The 16,753-nt window shown below is 48.1% G+C and overlaps 9 protein-coding genes across 9 annotated transcripts; 4 read left to right on the top strand and 5 right to left on the bottom strand.

Annotated features, from left to right (window-relative positions):
* Positions 1 to 1,337: 1,337 nt before the first annotated feature.
* FOXG_07493 (uncharacterized protein) lies at positions 1,338 to 2,735 on the bottom strand (the record flags this gene model as incomplete). The annotated part of the gene is made up of 1 exon (XM_018386076.1): positions 1,338 to 2,735. One exon carries the CDS (start codon positions 2,733 to 2,735, stop codon positions 1,338 to 1,340), a length of 1,398 nt encoding a protein of 465 aa, XP_018243182.1.
* Positions 2,736 to 3,276: 541 nt separating this feature from the next.
* On the bottom strand, positions 3,277 to 5,281 carry FOXG_07492 (uncharacterized protein). Its single transcript, XM_018386075.1, has 8 exons — positions 4,923 to 5,281; positions 4,787 to 4,875; positions 4,382 to 4,736; positions 4,180 to 4,334; positions 4,023 to 4,132; positions 3,887 to 3,974; positions 3,725 to 3,836; positions 3,277 to 3,671 (listed from the first exon to the last, which is right to left on the bottom strand). The coding sequence occupies exons 1-8, from the start codon at positions 5,170 to 5,172 to the stop codon at positions 3,355 to 3,357; spliced, it is 1,476 nt and encodes a 491-aa protein (XP_018243181.1). The 5' UTR covers positions 5,173 to 5,281; the 3' UTR covers positions 3,277 to 3,354.
* Positions 5,282 to 5,716: 435 nt separating this feature from the next.
* On the top strand, positions 5,717 to 7,890 carry FOXG_19495 (uncharacterized protein; the record flags this gene model as incomplete). The annotated part of the gene is made up of 6 exons (XM_018399717.1): positions 5,717 to 5,773; positions 5,826 to 6,205; positions 6,255 to 6,445; positions 6,490 to 6,775; positions 6,820 to 7,348; positions 7,402 to 7,890. 6 exons carry the CDS (start codon positions 5,717 to 5,719, stop codon positions 7,888 to 7,890), a joined length of 1,932 nt encoding a protein of 643 aa, XP_018243180.1.
* A 136-nt stretch (positions 7,891 to 8,026) lies between these two features.
* On the top strand, positions 8,027 to 8,932 carry FOXG_07491 (glutathione S-transferase). Its single transcript, XM_018386074.1, has one exon. The coding sequence runs from the start codon at positions 8,152 to 8,154 to the stop codon at positions 8,818 to 8,820; it is 669 nt and encodes a 222-aa protein (XP_018243179.1). The 5' UTR covers positions 8,027 to 8,151; the 3' UTR covers positions 8,821 to 8,932.
* A 25-nt stretch (positions 8,933 to 8,957) lies between these two features.
* FOXG_07490 (uncharacterized protein) lies at positions 8,958 to 10,172 on the top strand. The gene is made up of 2 exons (XM_018386073.1): positions 8,958 to 9,651; positions 9,706 to 10,172. The coding sequence occupies exons 1-2, from the start codon at positions 9,223 to 9,225 to the stop codon at positions 10,036 to 10,038; spliced, it is 762 nt and encodes a 253-aa protein (XP_018243178.1). The 5' UTR covers positions 8,958 to 9,222; the 3' UTR covers positions 10,039 to 10,172.
* On the bottom strand, positions 10,102 to 12,017 carry FOXG_07489 (3-hydroxyphenylacetate 6-hydroxylase). Its single transcript, XM_018386072.1, has 3 exons — positions 11,584 to 12,017; positions 10,655 to 11,531; positions 10,102 to 10,603 (listed from the first exon to the last, which is right to left on the bottom strand). Exons 1-3 carry the CDS (start codon positions 11,950 to 11,952, stop codon positions 10,290 to 10,292), a joined length of 1,560 nt encoding a protein of 519 aa, XP_018243177.1. The 5' UTR covers positions 11,953 to 12,017; the 3' UTR covers positions 10,102 to 10,289.
* Positions 12,018 to 12,247: 230 nt separating this feature from the next.
* On the top strand, positions 12,248 to 14,619 carry FOXG_07488 (uncharacterized protein; the record flags this gene model as incomplete). The annotated part of the gene is made up of 5 exons (XM_018386071.1): positions 12,248 to 12,363; positions 12,399 to 12,551; positions 12,597 to 13,293; positions 13,342 to 13,593; positions 13,639 to 14,619. 5 exons carry the CDS (start codon positions 12,248 to 12,250, stop codon positions 14,617 to 14,619), a joined length of 2,199 nt encoding a protein of 732 aa, XP_018243176.1.
* A 15-nt stretch (positions 14,620 to 14,634) lies between these two features.
* Positions 14,635 to 15,002, bottom strand: FOXG_07487 (uncharacterized protein; the record flags this gene model as incomplete). The annotated part of the gene is made up of 2 exons (XM_018386070.1): positions 14,635 to 14,850; positions 14,898 to 15,002. 2 exons carry the CDS (start codon positions 15,000 to 15,002, stop codon positions 14,635 to 14,637), a joined length of 321 nt encoding a protein of 106 aa, XP_018243175.1.
* A 431-nt stretch (positions 15,003 to 15,433) lies between these two features.
* Positions 15,434 to 16,523, bottom strand: FOXG_07486 (fumarylacetoacetase; the record flags this gene model as incomplete). Its single annotated transcript, XM_018386069.1, has 3 exons — positions 15,434 to 15,880; positions 15,933 to 16,492; positions 16,516 to 16,523. 3 exons carry the CDS (start codon positions 16,521 to 16,523, stop codon positions 15,534 to 15,536), a joined length of 915 nt encoding a protein of 304 aa, XP_018243174.1. The 3' UTR covers positions 15,434 to 15,533.
* Between the last annotated feature and the right edge of the window lie 230 nt (positions 16,524 to 16,753).

Genomic DNA, 16,753 nt, shown 5'->3' with positions numbered 1-16,753 from the left:
GTGGAATGGAAACCTACTTCGTCCAACAATGGTAATTAATGGGTCCCGCCCGCCCTCGGTGACGTCAATGTTTTTGTCATTGGTCCATTAAAATCCGCCGTTGCTTGACGCAAAGGCAACACACCCACCGACGTTCCTGTTTCTTGTTATGCTGGATATTCGTAGCCGAACCGATATACCTATAGACGCGCCTTGCCGTCTCTCTCCGTCAAGATCCAGCTTTTGTAGAGCTGAAAGAGCCGTTGATTGTCCTCTTCTGTTCGTTCTGGAACGGATGTGGTTGACTTGGTAGGATGGGGAGTGGCCATTTCGATTTGGGGTAGTAACGCGAGTAACAGTGAAGCCCCCAGAATGGACTCATTGTGTACGGAGGAAAATGGGGTGGCAAATCGATGTTGTGTTGTTGTGGGTGATAGAAAGTACTTAGGATATGCGGGATTTCACAAGGAAATCAAGGTATTTTCGAACCCCACCTAAAATATTCCACGATTTCCACATGTGGAACATGTGGAAGGGGCTTCGTGGCGTGGATATGGAAATGCTGAAGCCCACGTGGAATGGAATGGAATGGATATGGATCCACATTATGGATCCATATGTGGATTTCGTGGTATGGATTTGAACCCTGTTGGTAAACGTGTGTTTGAAATAAAACCTGCTATTTATGGCCTATTACCTTTTGTATATCATGATTGACGGGGCCATATTTACAATTTGATTCGTCTAGCAAATAAATTCCCTCTACGAGCTCTTGGAGCTTAAGTTTCATGATGAAGACGTGTTCAGTCATTAATGGATCTAAAACTCATCTTTGGCACCTTTGTTTGCTCAGCTATATCTGGTCCAACCAAGATCCTGCGAGGAGAAAGGTTTACCTTAAAGCTTCTCTGAGGGGCGAATACCAGGGAAACACATCGGACGTGGACGTTTAACATTCCTCGACCACAAACGCCAGGAAGAGTACCACCTTTGAACCTAAAAGCTCAAGACAAACTTTTAGCTTATAATCTAATCTAATCCCACGCATATATACGTGGCAGATCCGCGAGGGTATTTACCACTGGCTTCACAGCTCTACAAAGTATGCAAAGAGCTTAAGCTTAAGCTGAAAAGCCTAGCATAAAGGAACAGAAAGGGTTCCACGATAGAATAGAGTCAGTATTCAGGTTATTGCTTACATAATTAACAGACAATTGAACAAGATTTGGCGACGCATCACCACAAGATGCTTCAGTTACATGGCTCAGTTTAGCATCAATCTCAGGCATTGTATTTTATGTCCCCTACCAAGCTCGATACCAGAATGCGTCCCAACTTGTCTCGCAATGCTGTCACTACTAAATCTCATAAAACGACGTATCAAGGCCAACATGCTCAGGATTAATCTCATTCAGATTCCTCCCGGACCAATCACAATCCCAAAACGTAACCAGCGCCCAAAGCTTAATAAAGCTATGTACATACCCAAACGCAATCTGACAAATAACGAGTGGAAAATCAGAAGGATACTGAAGAAAGTGCGGGATGATCTTGATGACCTTTGTCCAGAACATAAAGATCAAGAAGATTACCAATTCAGCGCCACCGGACTTTTCAGCGAGAACAAAGGTCGTAATGAGCAGCGCATCCCATACTATAGCAAAGGTGAGAAGGCCGGCCCAGTACACCATGAAGCAACTCCATGTGTACCGAGAGATAAAAGCCGGATCACGAAGCATGACTGGATTGCTGCGAAAAGTCGTGCGTGCCCAGCGAAGTAGTTGATCCTTAAACTTGGGCCACTCACCGAGCGTCGTCTCAATGGTCGCATCCTCTGTATCCTGAAACTTGACAAGCCACTTCTTCTTCATACCTTCTCTGGTCAAAAAGTTATCATCATCAGGGCCTAGCCCCTCACCACCCAAAAGCCCAAAGCAGAACTTTTCATGGCAGAAACGCTGAAGGAGGTCAGTGTTGTTGAGGAATTCTGTGCGGTAAACTGCTGTCCTGCCCGAGATAACGAATACTCCACCGTCGATAGCATTAGATGAACGGAGTTCCCAGTTATGACGCTGGAGGTAATTGCACGCGATGAAGTTAACAATGGAAGGCCATGTCAAGACTCCAGGCGTTGTTCGCCGAACTCGTTTCTTGGTCGCCACCATGCCGACATTCTGGTCTTCAAAGGGCGCAAGAATAGAAGGGATAAAGTTCCTTGGCCAGAAAACATGGTCATCTGCGAAGATAGTAATAGCTGATGTGACGCTTGGCATTGCATGAGTGATTTGTCGCCTCTTACTCGGTTCAGAAAGCGCTGAGACAAGAATCTGAGTATGCGGAGCATCGACGCTTAGTTTTCTGAGAACAGTCTGACATTCCTCCCGAAGAACAGCACCAACCGTGACGACCAGAATGCACGCTGGATTATTCGCCAGGATACTCTCCACACACTCCCGAAAGTCAGGACCATGGGGATCGATGGTTGGAAGAATAACAGCTACATCATTCCTTGAAAACGAAGGATCCTGCTTTACCTTTGCAGGACGATAGGTCCACGATCCAAAAACATGTCCGAATAAACGGAGATATCTCAGTGTGAAGAGCGTACAGAACACCTGTGTCCAGATATCGTTGACGAGAAGCCAAACACAAGTCAAACTTGCAATCAGTGGAACGATCAGCAAAAGAGATGGAAGTACTCGAGAGGGAATGTGTTCCTTCGAAGGCAGAGCAGTTGGCCAAGGAAAGAGCGTCATGTTGACGGTGATCTTCTTACCAGGTGGGCTGTTTTTGACGCAGAAGTTGGAAAGGTTGGCAGGCTTCAACTGGTTTCCAAGGAATTGGAGGTTTTATAATGGCATGTTGAGGGTTGTGACACTGCTCTATGGTTTGGGCTGTGATTCATTGTGGTTGTTCATGGCGATGAACAATGAGCTTTGTTTGTGAGAGCTAAGCAAGTCAGTGGCCTTTGTGAATGGTGTTGAACAAGACATACGACAAACAAGGGAGAAGTAGGAGTTCATCTGGAGTCTGGTTGGTTTTGAAACAAAGCATTCTGTGTTAGTTGGAAACTTGAAGGCGACTGCACAATCCAAGGACCGATGGAGAACAGACTTTTCAGCGCGAGGATTCACTGGCCGTGCCAGTGTGCTTCGTCCATACTAGATAAACACAGTTCATCGTTCAAATATGCCAGGTTATTCAGAGATGAGCGACGTGTCTCTTAGGCCTGACTGCCGGACGGATGGCGCGCATTCATAGTGCCGAGCCAGTACGTTGACGGAATCTTGAAGCAACTTCAGCAAGTAGGTCAAAGGTCAGGTTTATCACCTCAACTGAGTCTCTTCATACCATCTAATTCTAAGAATAGATTATCTAAAAGATGCCAAAGAAGCTCCTCTTTCCCTTCTTCTTCTCAGGGGGATAAACCACAATTCTATCCAGATCCGCACCCTTGACATCCTTCCCGTTATTCAATCCGCCGACAGTAATAGTGTTCTTGCCCTTCTTAAGGGGTAGCAACAAGGGAGCTGATAGAATAATTCCCTTGTGAGTATCCTTCTGCCATAGAGTGTGCACCTTGTCCTTATCGCCGTTGACGACAACACTGCTGATTCGTCGGATTGCCCAGGTACCATTGATGCGATCAGGTTGACCCATTGGCTGGTCGCCAAAGCCCATGTCATCAATATCTGGATGGTTATTAGTATGTAAAAAGGAGGGAATGGAGGAAAGGGGGATTTACTTTGGTGGTAGAAAGATACCCATTGGTCAGCGCCTTGACCTTCGACTGTGAATGTTGCGGTGCTGTCGTTGCCGTAGATGCCAGTTGCGATGACATGGTCTGTTCCAAAGGTCTAATCATTGTCATTAGTAACCCTCTATAAACTCGACAAGATTGACGTACAGCTTCTTGGAGGTGAGCGTCCCCAGCAAACTTGGCGTTCTTGGAGGGGTAAGTCTTGCCCTTGATAGGCTTCCATTCACCAGTTTTGCTACAAGCAGTCAGTACAGACGCAGTATTCAATACAATGGAGACCTACACATTCAAGTCGTAAACATCGTGCCAAACGACCTTGACACTCTTGTTCTCCTCGTCAATCTCGATAGGAAGCCAGACGTTGCGACTCTCCCAAATCGACGGCAGATCCCACTTCAAAATGTCAGCTTCGACTTGCAACAGAATAGAGGGCGTCATACCTGGTCAGCCATGTAGAGATAAGTCGTCTTCTTGGTGCCCTTGATCCTCCACGAGAAGCCACTCTGCGTACTAAACGTTCTCGTGTAAGCTGGCGCAACAAAGAAAGGCTGCGACCACGGGCCCTCAAGCTTATCAGCCCTCATAGCCACAACATCTACACCAATTAGCCCTCACCCTCACTACCATCCCATCAAGACTTACTGTTAGGTCGATACCCCGTCTTGTGACTCATAAAAGTCCAGTAGCTCTTCTCCGTCTGAATAATAGTCGGCGCCTCAAAGTCATATTTATTAAACCGAAATGTGACCTTTTCCACATCCGTGAGGTTCTTGTTAAACTCGCTGAAGTAAACATCTCGACCCTGGACTTTATCGCCGTTAGAGTAGAGAGCGTACGACTTTCCGGTCTTGTAGTCGGTGAAGGCGCCGAAGTCTTGAGACCAGTTACCGAGGGGGGAGACGGCGTGTTGGAATTTGTAGGGGCCGGCGATGTTGTCGGATGTTGCGAGGCCTTGGAGCAAAAGGCTGTAGTTGCGGTCGTCGGCGTGCCACCACATCTAAGGACACAAAGTCAGCTTGGTGGTTGGATGACAAGGGGAGGACATACGTGGTATTTTCCTGTTTCTTCGCTGTAGAGCACCTTGGGTCGTTGGATGATACTCTCTGGCGAAACAAACTCGTGACCTTCCTCAGGCTCTGTAACACGTCAGTAACAATCCCAAGTGTCAATTTGGGAGACAAACTCAGGGCCAAACCGTGAGACTCCCACGTAGCGAGGTCATCAGAGCTGTAGACCGAGATACCGCCGCCTTCTTCCTGCTCTTCAGTTTTATGTTCACCAAACCAATAGAACTTGCCGCTCTCCCTGTCGACACAAAGACCGCCAGCATGAGCGTTGAACAGGTTTCCATCGGTATCGTACCATCGTGCACCGGGGACAATCCACTTTGCACTCGCTAGCGCAGCGAATGCAAGAACAGAGAAGAGAGTCATAGTGGCAATCAATTGGCGACTCTGTTATTTGTACAACCAATTGAGAAGCTCTCTAATGTGTACAACCAAACGGAAATGCTTGCATTTTATAGCTACCTCGGTGCATCTCCGCCCGACGGCACAGAAGTCCCCCAACGGCGTCATACCTCGTCTTAGAATCACAGCCGTTTATGCTTGTTTGTTTTGCGGGGGAGCCCCCCAATTTGCACGTCGATCCCCCGCTGGTTTGGTAGACGCTTCAATCATAGGGACTCTTGGCGCTGGGATGCCCCCCGGGATAATTGGCAACCACCAATCGGCCCGCTAGCGAGAAAAGCCTAAATTACGAGAGAAGTTGAATCGGGTGAGCTTTGTCCGTTGCATTAGTTATTGGGTATCTCAATTGAGTTTGAGGTGTTGGCTGGTTGATTGATCGGTGAAGATGCTGTTGGTGAGCTTTAGTGCTGTAATGCTTGTGTGCAGGCGTCGGGTTATCATTTTCCCTTTGGCGATTATCTGTTGCTGACATGCATCGAAAGAAATCTTACAATCTCCATATGCCGCAATGGCTAATGCACCAGGACGTCCGAGCAAAGCTTGCGATGTTTGTAAAAAGCAAAAGGTCTGAACGAGTAAATTAAAACGGCCTCGGTCTTATTAACTTTGCCGTCCAGGTTCGCTGCTCCGGAGAGCGACCCAGCTGTAAGCGATGCGTCAGGTTGAAGAACACCTGCGAATACGGGACCAACCTAATCCATCCTAGACAAAAGAGAAACGTTACAAGAGCTGTAACTGCAAATGGAGCATCCCAATCTGTTGGGTCGAGGCGTCTAGCCCCAGTTGCGCTGCCAGCTAATCTCAACGCCGAGTCTGTCTCAAACCATGCTTTCTTTCAAGGCATCGCTCCGTCTTTAGTCAACACCCTCGTAGAACTATACTTTGACAATGTCTATCAATCCACTCTTCTCTTACACAAAACCATCTTTATGCAGTCACTTGCAGATCAGACCGTCAAGCCTCATATTCTTCTTAGCATCTGCGCCTGGGGCGCCAAGTAAGAATCCAATCTCACCACCGTGCTCCCTCGCTGACAAGCTATCAAGTTTCTATCGCAACGAAACCGGGAAGGCTACCCTCAAAGAACAAGGCCTCATGACGAAGTGGGCTAAAAAAGCCGGAGCACTTGTCTTCCAAGACGCAGAAGAACTCAGCGATGATAATCTCGTGACGTTCTGCAATCTATCGCTGTTCTGGCATAGTCAGGGTTCCTGGAGGATAAGCTATCTTCACAAGGGTACGTCCACCCACTTTGGACCTTTTCATTGCTGACTTGACCAGGTAATGCCTGTCAACTCCTCCACATAAATGGGACAGGTCCAAAGAACGGCTCTTCGCTCGAAGCCGAATTACGACGAAGACGATTCTGGGCATGTTATTTATTCCACTGCTTCAGTTGTGAGAAGTTATTCCGGTTCGAGGCGATTGCTGATATTGAGAATCTACCACTGCCTTGGTCTGAAGAAGACTTTGCAGTTGGGTCTTCACACTCAGCAATCGCAACAATTGCGAATGGAGTTTGCTTAGCAAGTATTTTTGGCGAGCTTATACGCGGCCTCAATCTCTGGTAAGTTGAACCTCAACGATCAGACACTTCTGCTGACTTGACAGGTCGTCTGTCGTGACTGTTGTTAAATCCGAGGGAGATCTCAACTTGCGTGTTCAAGAGATCTTCAGGGTTGAGAACAACATCTCATCATGGTGGAATAACGTCTCAGGCAGCTTTAAACTTGACGCGCCTTTTGTCACAAGTATATCGCAGAAGGACTTGCCCAAGATCATTCTCACCAACCTCGTCTATCATCAATCCCTCTGCGCACTGCACTCATCCATTATTCCGCTCTTCTGCTGGTCAAAAGGCGATAAGACTTACTCATCAGCCAGACAATTATCTGCACAAGTCGCGTTTGACCACGCTACTGCAATCTCCAGTCTCATCTCTGCGACATTAACTGCCAGTTTTCCGCTCAGTTCGATGCCGATATTTGTCGCATATGCAGCTTACTCAAGCTGTGCTATTCAGATCCCTTTTCTTTGGTGTTCCGAGCCATCAGTTAGAGAGCGAGCTCAATCCAACATCGACGCCAATGTCAAGATGATACAAGGAATGTCGAATTACTGGAAGCTAGCTTCATTACTGGTAAGTCGTATTGGCTTATCAATATGCTGTCGCTGAGACTAACGCGAGGACAGCAACTCTACGTGCGCTGCCTTCATAACGTTCATAAACGTAACCCACCTAGAATATGTGGAGAACCCAAGTACATGAACATTTCGGCACTTGTTGACTTTGACGTTGATGCGTCGCTTGCAAAATCGTCGATTTTACAGTTTGCTGGCATGTTGCGGTCTGACGAGAATGGATATGTCAAAGCTGGAGACGAGACCTCAGATCCAACAATCGCCAGTGTTGCAGATAGTGGTGACATAACACTTGATCGTCAGGCTTCAAGAAACTTCTTAGACCACTCAGCGAATACGAATAACCCGAACACGACCCTTCCACAAACTCCGAACCAGTTCGCCTCGGGGCCCAGTGAATGGCCCACTCTGGATATCTTCAACTCCCTTATCGATGCTGATATGGCGGGTCTTTTTCTCGTCGACGACAATTTCGATCTATCGTTCTTAGAAACAGATCAAACCTCATGGGACTTGGGTCTCGATCTGGAAATACCCTAGAGCCTCGCTTTATCATATGACAAATCATTTTAGCGCAGGCGATATCGTATTAGTGGTGACATTCTCCGAGTCGGTAAATTATATCATTGGTCAATGAAATCGTGAGCTAGATAGTGGGACCGGTAAATGCCTCGGCACGGAAAACATGAACTCCATAATGACGATTGAAGTCGAGTAGTATAAGAAACTCTCAACGCGTCAACCTTATAACCTTTGACTCTACAATTCTCAATCATATTCAACTCAGACAATTACATCAAAATGCCTTTCACAGTCCATCATCTCCAAGTCTCCCAATCAGAGCGCATCCCCTGGCTCTGCGAAGAACTCGGCATTGACTATGATCTCAAACAATACAAACGCTCTCCCCTCCTCGCACCCGCCGACTTCAAGGCCCTTCACCCCATGGGCGCCGCCCCCGTCATAACAGACGGCTCAACAACCCTCGCCGAAAGCTGCGCATGCATCGAATACATCAGCCACAAATACGCCAACGGCTCCCTCTTCCTGCCCCCAAGCCACCCAGAATATGCTGATTTTCTGTACTGGTGGCACTACGTCGACGGAACTCTTCAAACAGCATTAGGTCGAATCATGTTGATCCGTTCTGCTAAGCTCAGCGATGATAATCCTGTCGTGCAGTTTGGAAAAGTCAAGTCGAGACAGGCGCTGAAGTTGTTGGATGAGCGTGTTAAGAATAATGAGTGGCTTGCAGGAGAAGAGTTTACGGCTGCTGATATCATGGTCATGTTTCCGCTTACGACGATGAGATACTTTTCGCCGTATAGTCTGGAGGAGTATCCTAATATTTTGAAGTATCTTGAGAGGATTGCGGGGAGGGAGGGCTTCAAGAAGACGATGGAAAAGATTGATAACAGTATGGAGCTATCTATGGGTGCGAGCCCGCCTCAGAGTCCTTTCAAGCTGTAAATTTGGGGTTTCAAGCATGAGATGGTATAAGGTATAGAACACGTGGAGTGCAGAACAGGATTGTATAAAGGTCTAGACTTTTCTTCTCAATCAACTATCAGCCCTACTCTCACCTTTGTAGCTGACATGCATTACAAGTGATAGCTCAGCCTCTCATTGGCGGACTTGCCGCTGATACCCTGCCGTTTATCGCTGACAGGATTCGATATCGTCAGCACTGTCAGCCAAATCACCAGAATGAGGTACATCAAGAATGTAGAATAAGATGCTGCTAAGCCCGATGGAGCGCCGTAGTGCAAGGCGCTGGTAGTGCTGACATTGACCCTCAACTATATATAATCGCTTCCATCTCACTTAGCTCCCCGTTACGCGGGCGCCTCAAAGAACTCATTTTATCACATCATGTCTACAAACTCGGAAAAGCCCGTCATCGCCATCGTCCAAGGCGCATGGCATCGCGCAAGCCATTACCAAAACCTCGTGCAGTCGCTTACCAACAAGGGCTTCACAGTTCTCCAACCTGACAACGTCACAGCTGGCAAAGCTGAAGACATCAAGGGCAAAACTCACTTGGACGACGTCGAAGCTATTCGCAAGTCTCTTCAGCCGGCCCTTGACGAAGGCAAGCGGATCGTCTTGGTCTGCCATAGCTACGGAGGCATCCCAGGCTCCGCCGCCGTTGAAGGCTACCAGGTTCACGAACAAGAGGCCAAGGGATTGTCTGGCGGTGTTTCGCATGTTGCCTATATCGCGGCGTTTGCTCTTCCTGTGAAGGGCCTTTCACTTCTGACTGCTGCCGGAGGCCAGCATGGTCCCTTTCTCGATAGGACAGTAAGCAGCCTGAACCTTCCGTCAAGGTCCAGAGTACGACTAACATACGCGTAGGAAGAGGTTTGCTACCTAAACGACAAAGCACAAAACGCCTTCTACAACGATTGCATCCCCGAGGTAGCAGAGAACGCAATCGGAGAATGTGTCAATCACAGCACCGCATCTCTCGAAACACCAGCCGACTTTGTCGCGACGGATATCACTGTGCCTAAGACGTATGTTGTCTGTGAGATTGATAACACGGTTCCTGTGCAGGGACAGTTGGCTATGGTTGGTGCTATGGGAGATGCTGTCAATGTGGAGAAGATAGAGGCTGGGCATTGTCCATTTTTGAATGAGAAGACTCTGCCTAAGGTTGTGGAGATTATTGAGAAGGCTGCGCAGTAAACATGGATTGAAGCGGATCAGGAAGAATGAGAGGGGCCCAGAGGCAGGATTCAAGACAAGGCCATAGAAAGACACATGTGTTAACTTTTGTTATTTATATCTAGCCTACAGAGTAATAGAGGGGTTCAATGGTCCAGAAGGATCCATATCACCATGCAATAGTAACAGAAATGGACCGTAAGTCGTTTGACATGCTCAAACAGAGCACCCAACAGATTCCCCTTCACCTTCTACCCCTAATCATCTCCTACTTAGTTCTCAACCGCCAAAGCCTTTTGTAAAGCCTCAGGGTTTCTAGGTTTGAAGATAGCCTTGTATCGACGAGGCAAAGCAACAAGACTTGTAGGATCCAGGCTACCAGTGATAGGATGGCAATCCACCTCGTCAGACTTCTCAATCTTGAGACTGTTGAGAAGTCTCATGTAGACAAGGTACAGTTCTCGGTTGGCAAGGAGAGAGCCAGCGCACATGCGATAACCGACTCCGTATGTGAAGAGAGGAGCATCGGGCTGTTCGAACCATCGCTCAGGACGGAAGACCTCGGGATCAGACCAGACTTGATCATCTACCAATTGTCAGTATATCTTTCACGAAGGAGAGGCCGGAAATGACTTACCCATATTGCATGCCCAAGCATTCAAGAAAACAACAGTCCCCTTGGGGATGGTAACGCCCTCATAAACAATATCCCTAATCGAAGCCCTGGGCAGCGCCAGCCTCAGAACAGTATAATACCTCAACGACTCCTTCACAAGCGCAACGATATACTCGCACTTCTGATCATCCTGCTCATCGCACATGGGCTGCTTCTCACTGTAGAACTTCCTAATCTCTGAGACAGCCTTTTCCTGAATCTCAGGATGCTGACTTAGATACGCAACAAACCAGGCAACTTGTGTAGTAACCGTGTCAAGACCGCCAGATAGCATGGTGAGACTGATAGAGGTGAGTTCGTCCTTGTTCAGCTTGGCTTCCTTGTCCATGATCACGTTGGCTTGGATACACGGCTTATAAGTCCCGTTTGCGATACGTTCGTCAAGACCATTGTTCAGAGCAGTGAGGTACTTATCCCGACGGTTGCGCATCTCTCGCGCCTTGGTGGAGTGCAGATTAAAAGGGTTCAAACGGAGAAGAGGGATGTAATCTTGGAGATTGCCGGTGGTTGAGCGGAAACGACTGATTTCTTCCTCGACGTGGGTGATTTCAGAGAAAAGATCGTCTTTTTGACTCTTGAGACGAATGCCCCAGTTGAGAGTAAGTGCGAGAGAAAGAGAAAGGCGTTGAATCATGGGCATAGGGTCAACGGGGATACTGCCGCCTTTGCCATACTCGAAAAGCTCCTTGACAAAGTCGCGGGTTTCGACATCGAGATGATCGACGTATGTGGCGACTGATGGGCGGTTGAGAGCAGAGGCAGCGCCCTTGCGGCGACGCTTGAGGGAGTCGCTGTAGGGTGATGTACCGATTGTAGTACCAGCAGTATCAGAGAGGACCTGGACCGTCAGCATCTCCCCTGTAAATTACCGATACTCAGAGTATGCTCACCTTGTGAAATGTGTAAAACTCAGGTCTCGAGCTCAAAGCCTGTGCATTCGCGCCAAAAATACTCCTCGCCGCCGCAGCAGAATTGACGACAACGATAGGAATATTTCCCAGCTGAATCTGATAAACGGGTCCGTACTTCTTCGCCCAAGCGCGGTACTTCTCAGCGGCGTTGATGTGAATGTCCCAAATATTGCCGATTAGCGGTAACCCAGAAGGGCCTTTCAGATTGCTGATCCTCGCATTGTGACGAATGAGTTCGTTGATGAAGATGTAGATCAATGGCCCAATCAGGAGTGTCACGAGGAGGGACTGACCCTTGTTCTCGTGCACTTGGTTATTCAGCGAAACAAGGAGATTAGCGATCGTCATGATGAAGACTTGATGAATTCGATTGCTAAGGGAGTAAGAATTTTCGAACACGGATTTCTTTCAGCTCTATATACCACTTCAAAGTCAATACCTACCCTCCACAACACGAAAATACGCCAAGTGTAACCCCACAGTCCAGAAGCTCTCTAGCTCGTCCAACCCCGCAAACCTTAGTCTTCCGACTCGGAAAACTCGGAAGATTTCCGAGAAACCCTCTTTAACCAGGGATTTCCAATCCAAGACCCCTCAGTCGATTCTTGTCCTCTCGGAAATTGTTTACAGCGTTCTTGTCGTCATGTCTGAAGAGCACCCGGTACTAAAGCCGAAAAAGCGGAACTCGGCCGATGCTGAGAGTGTTGCTGATACACCTGCTCCAAGGAGTAAGAGGGGCAAATATACCTCTGTTGCTTGGTGAGTTTAACATATGGTGATTGATGAGAGTGAAGGAGTGTTGACTTGGGTTGGGGTAGTGATGATTGTAAGAAAAAGAAACTCAAGTGTATTCCCTCAGAGGATAACACGTGTGAGAGATGTATCGCCGGTGGCTTGACGTGTACGTTCGCGACCAGCACACAAGCTACCAAAGAGAAACCCGATGAGTAAGTAATCCACTGAATTGAAGGAATAAGCTGACAAGTTAGCAGCAATCAAAATATTCAAGCTCTGAACCATCAATTATCAGAGCTTCGTCAACAAATGTCAGATCTTGTCGGCGTCGTCCGGGAACTCAAAGACCAGAACCAGAGCCAACACCAAAGCCATCCCCAAGATGCATCAACCGTATCATCCCACAACATAGTAACCCACTCTCCCGCCAGCACCCACCGCGGCGAAATGCCCAAACAGCCCCAGTTCGTCGGTCCAACGCGTTCAGCATTCGGTATCCTCGTCAGCGAACGCTCGCTAAACCGCATGGGCGTGCCCAAATTCGACTCAATGCCCCCCAGCGGCGCCCAATCTCCTATTGAACCAGTCCTAGACTCTATCAACGACCTAAGTTTCTGGCACTGCTGCACGGCGAGTGATATCACAAAGTATCTTGTTAATTTCCAGGAGGAGGTTGAATCTGTGTATCCGTTTATTGATATTGCGGAGTATATCGCGCAGTCGAAAGAGATATTGCAGGCGATTCGTGGTGGGGGGCTGGGGTTTGAGGATGAGGGGAAGGTGAGTAGTAAGGATATTGATATTGCAAAGGTGGCGATATCGACGGGGATATTGTTGGAGGAGCCGAGTAAGCTTGAGTTGGCGACGGCGATTGTGGACTCGGTTCAGACGAATGTGTCAAGCATTCTGAGTCCGCAGGTTGATTTGAAGGAAGTTCAACTTTTGGCAATGCTGGTACGTCCAATCCAACACTATCGTGCAAGGGTGCACTGACAATAGTAGAGTATATACTACTTCCACGCAGGCGAGGAGCTATTAGCGTGGCGTTCTATCGGAATAGCTGCGCGCCAAGCTCTGGAAATGGGGCTTCATCGGAAAAGGAGTCTTTTGGATAACTTCAAAGACACTGATTCTCGCCGCCTAGCTACACGGGTGTTTTGGTGCGTGTACGTGCTTGATCGACGATGGAGTTTTGGAACGAGTCTATCGTTTGCGCTGGTCGATAAGGATGTTGATCCAGAGTTGCCGAAACCCGTAAGTTCACTCACGGGGATTAATGATCAAGACTGATGAGAATAGGATGAAGAGTATTTGTATCTGCAATGCATGGTTGGATATGGCCAGCTATGCTCTAAAATCTGGGAAGCTATTCCTCCCTTTGGATCTGCCTCACAAACCATTCCGGATGATACAGCTGCTATTCTTGATCTGAAAACTCAAGATTGGTTGGACTCTATTCCACCTCATCTCCGACTTCGTCATCCTCGTCTTGGTCTTGCACCACGAGCTCAACCTCGACTGCCACATCGCCTCCGTGCTCTATTGTACCTCCGTGGCAATTACGCCCGTATCCTGATTTATCGGCATCATCTGATGAGTACAGCTAGCATAGCTGCAAACCCGCAGAACGCATGGTTGGTAGTCGATATAGCGCAGGATACCATTCAAGTCTTGGTCCATCTTCACGCTACGACGGATATCTACAAACGACAGCAGAATGTCTTCAACTACTTCCTGCTAAGTGCTTTGGCAGTCATCTTCCTAGCAGTCTGTCACGCCCCAGATATATTCTCCGTGCCATGCAAACGCACCTTCTCAGACGGCGTTGAACTAGTCAGAGGATTATCACGGCACAACATTGTCAGCAAAAGACTTTGGAAGAGCATTCGCGGTATGATTCCCCGAATGAACACTTTCGGCTTCCCTCAAAACGGTGAAGAGGGTGAGGCTCGAAAGGATGATGAAAATGGGCACAACGGGCCGACAAACGAGCAGAATGCTCCGCAAGTCGAAGTCAATGCAGCAGAGCAAGTCCCCATGGCAATGCCCGAAAACGAGTCTTTCTCCTTTGGCGACATGATGTTTGGCGACGCAGACGTGGCAAACTCAGTACCGGATATGTTTCAAATGAGCGAATCCCTCCTAAATCTCTTCAACGCGTTCGGTGAAGGACAACAATTCTTACATCCTGTTCCAAGTACGTTTAGCGAAGAGGGAGAGTATGCTATGGCTGCAGAGCAAGGGAAGGATATATCCATGAGATTCCAAGGCTTAATATGAGAATCTTATTTTAATCTATAGAACCTCGTTCTCAAAGTAAATCATCGCAACGCCCTCGTTAACACTCTTTGCAAAAGTCCTCAACTCAAGATGCGCTGCGCATTGAGTATCGTAGTAGTTAAAGTCCTCCTGAGATGCGAATGTTGAGATAGCCACGATTGTGAAGCCTTGGGATCGTTGGTCTGCTTTCGCTTTTCCAGCTTGAACAGACACGATATAAGGCTTTCCGTCCTGTGAAGGGTTAGAGGAGAGGGATCGAGCGATTGGGTTGGAGTTACCTTTGTGGCTTTCTGGGGCATTTGCTTGTAGAGGTCAACGAGGTGCTGTTGATCTTCTGCCTTGGGGATCTTGAAGAGGGTGACGCGGGTGATTTGGCCGGACATGATGAATATTTGGCGAGGATGATCTAATGAGTTGGTGGAGTGGAGAGAAGGAAGTACGGATATAGATATGCAGAAATGTATTTGGAGGTTCGGAGGTTTATATGAAGTACCTGCTTCGGAACCTGAGCTGACAATTCCGGAGCTATCTTGAGCTCCACTGCTGTGCAGGAATACGACGAAGAAAAGTATATGCCGGCACTTAGTCCGGATAGTGTCTTGTGGATATAGTTTTTTGAGCGAAATTACTAAGACATGTGAAGGTTGATCACGATTACCTCAAATTCCGACATGTTCTGATCCAAGATATGAAAGCCATAATATTCCTGTACCTGACGCATTTGCTATGAGGATACGAAGGGACTCAAGCACCGGTTTCGTGATCAACAACAATCTGCTAAGAAGATCAGAGGATAGATTCAAAAGTTTCCATGTATCACGTTGTGTAACCACTTAAATGAAATGATGTGAGAATAAGAATTGCAGATTCTATAGTCTAAATAAGCACTTAAGCTAGCAGCCCCTAATGACTCTCTAGTCCCGAGGAACAGCAGCAATAATCGTACCCTCACACTCTCCAAACCCAACAAGGCCATCCTCAGCATTACCAGACCAGCCGGTAATAGTAATACTATCACCGTCCTGAATAAACTTACGCTCCTCTCCTCCCTCCAACTTGACAAACTGCTTCCCGCCCATCGTCTGCTCAAGAAGACTTCCCTGTGTTCCCGGCTCAAGGCCAGAAATCGTTCCTGAACCGAGTAAATCTCCTGTGCGCAAGTTACACCCAGACACGGAATGGTGGGCGATCATCTGGGGCCAGGACCAGAGGAGGTTCTGGGATGAGACTTGGGTGATTTTCGTCTTGTTACCCTTGGCGGCTTCTCTGAGTCAGCATTACTCTATTGGGCAGTCTTGGGGGCGATAACTTACTGGTAATAGAAACCTCAAGGTTGATATCAAGGATCGAGTCCTCCCTCTTCTCATCAAGATACTTCTTGGGGGGCACCTCATTCTCCAATCCCCTCCCCCTAAAGCCCTCCAACGCATCCGCCAAAACAACCCACGGACTGATCGTCGTCCCGAAATTCTTGGCATTAAACGGCCCCAGCGGAACATACTCCCACTGTTGAATATCCCTCGCACTCCAATCATTCATAAGAACATATCCGAAAATATGCTCCTCCGCATTATTCACATCAACAGGAGCACCGAGCTTATTTCCCTTGCTGATAAACATACCGAGCTCCAACTCGATATCGAGTCGGGCACAGGGTTGGAACACGGGCTCTTTGGCTTGAGGGTTAGGGAGGACTTGGCCCCAGGGGCGGTGGAGAGGTGTTCCTGATACCACGACGGAACTTGCGCGGCCGTGGTATGCAACGGGGAGATGGTTGTAGTTTGGCTGCAGAGCGTTTGCGGCGCCGCGGAAGAGCGTTCCCACGGTGTGCGCGTGGTTGCGACCAGCGAAGAAATCAGTATAGTCGCAAATGCTAAGCGGCAGAAGACACTGAACCTCCTCATTTGAAATGAGCGTGTGTTTTCGCGGGCACCCTTTACTCTTGAGGATCTCGGGATACGGGGTCTCTTGACGGACACCTCTTGGAGAAAGCGCGTAGAGCTCTGTGCACAGTTCTTCCAAGACCAGAAAAGTCGTGGGGGGCTTTTGAGAAAAGACCTCTTGGTTGAGCGGAGAAAACGTCTGCTTGTTGGAAGAACTATTTTTTTGAACAATGATGATAGACAAGAACTTG

The sequence above is a fragment of the Fusarium oxysporum genome, chromosome 4 (assembly GCF_000149955.1).
Source record: "Fusarium oxysporum f. sp. lycopersici 4287 chromosome 4, whole genome shotgun sequence".
Classification (NCBI taxonomy): Eukaryota; Fungi; Ascomycota; class Sordariomycetes; order Hypocreales; family Nectriaceae; genus Fusarium; species Fusarium oxysporum.
This window is presented reverse-complemented; position numbering and strand designations above follow the sequence as displayed.

Excerpts from the sequence above, each read along its gene's own strand:
- FOXG_07492 (XM_018386075.1), bottom strand. The coding sequence starts at position 5,172 with ATGACTCTCTTCTCTGTTCTTGCATTCGCTGCGCTAGCGAGTGCAAAG. Across the intron at positions 3,975-4,022 it reads GATGTTTACGACTTGAATGT|CAAAACTGGTGAATGGAAGC; the intron begins GTAGGTCTCCAT and ends GACTGCTTGTAG. Across the intron at positions 3,672-3,724 it reads GGTATCTTTCTACCACCAAA|ATATTGATGACATGGGCTTT; the intron begins GTAAATCCCCCT and ends ATAACCATCCAG.
- FOXG_07491 (XM_018386074.1), top strand. The coding sequence starts at position 8,152 with ATGCCTTTCACAGTCCATCATCTCCAAGTCTCCCAATCAGAGCGCATC.
- FOXG_07490 (XM_018386073.1), top strand. The coding sequence starts at position 9,223 with ATGTCTACAAACTCGGAAAAGCCCGTCATCGCCATCGTCCAAGGCGCA. Across the intron at positions 9,652-9,705 it reads GTCCCTTTCTCGATAGGACA|GAAGAGGTTTGCTACCTAAA; the intron begins GTAAGCAGCCTG and ends ACATACGCGTAG.
- FOXG_07489 (XM_018386072.1), bottom strand. The coding sequence starts at position 11,952 with ATGACGATCGCTAATCTCCTTGTTTCGCTGAATAACCAAGTGCACGAG. Across the intron at positions 11,532-11,583 it reads AGTTTTACACATTTCACAAG|GTCCTCTCTGATACTGCTGG; the intron begins GTGAGCATACTC and ends CTGACGGTCCAG. Across the intron at positions 10,604-10,654 it reads TGCTTGGGCATGCAATATGG|ATGATCAAGTCTGGTCTGAT; the intron begins GTAAGTCATTTC and ends GACAATTGGTAG.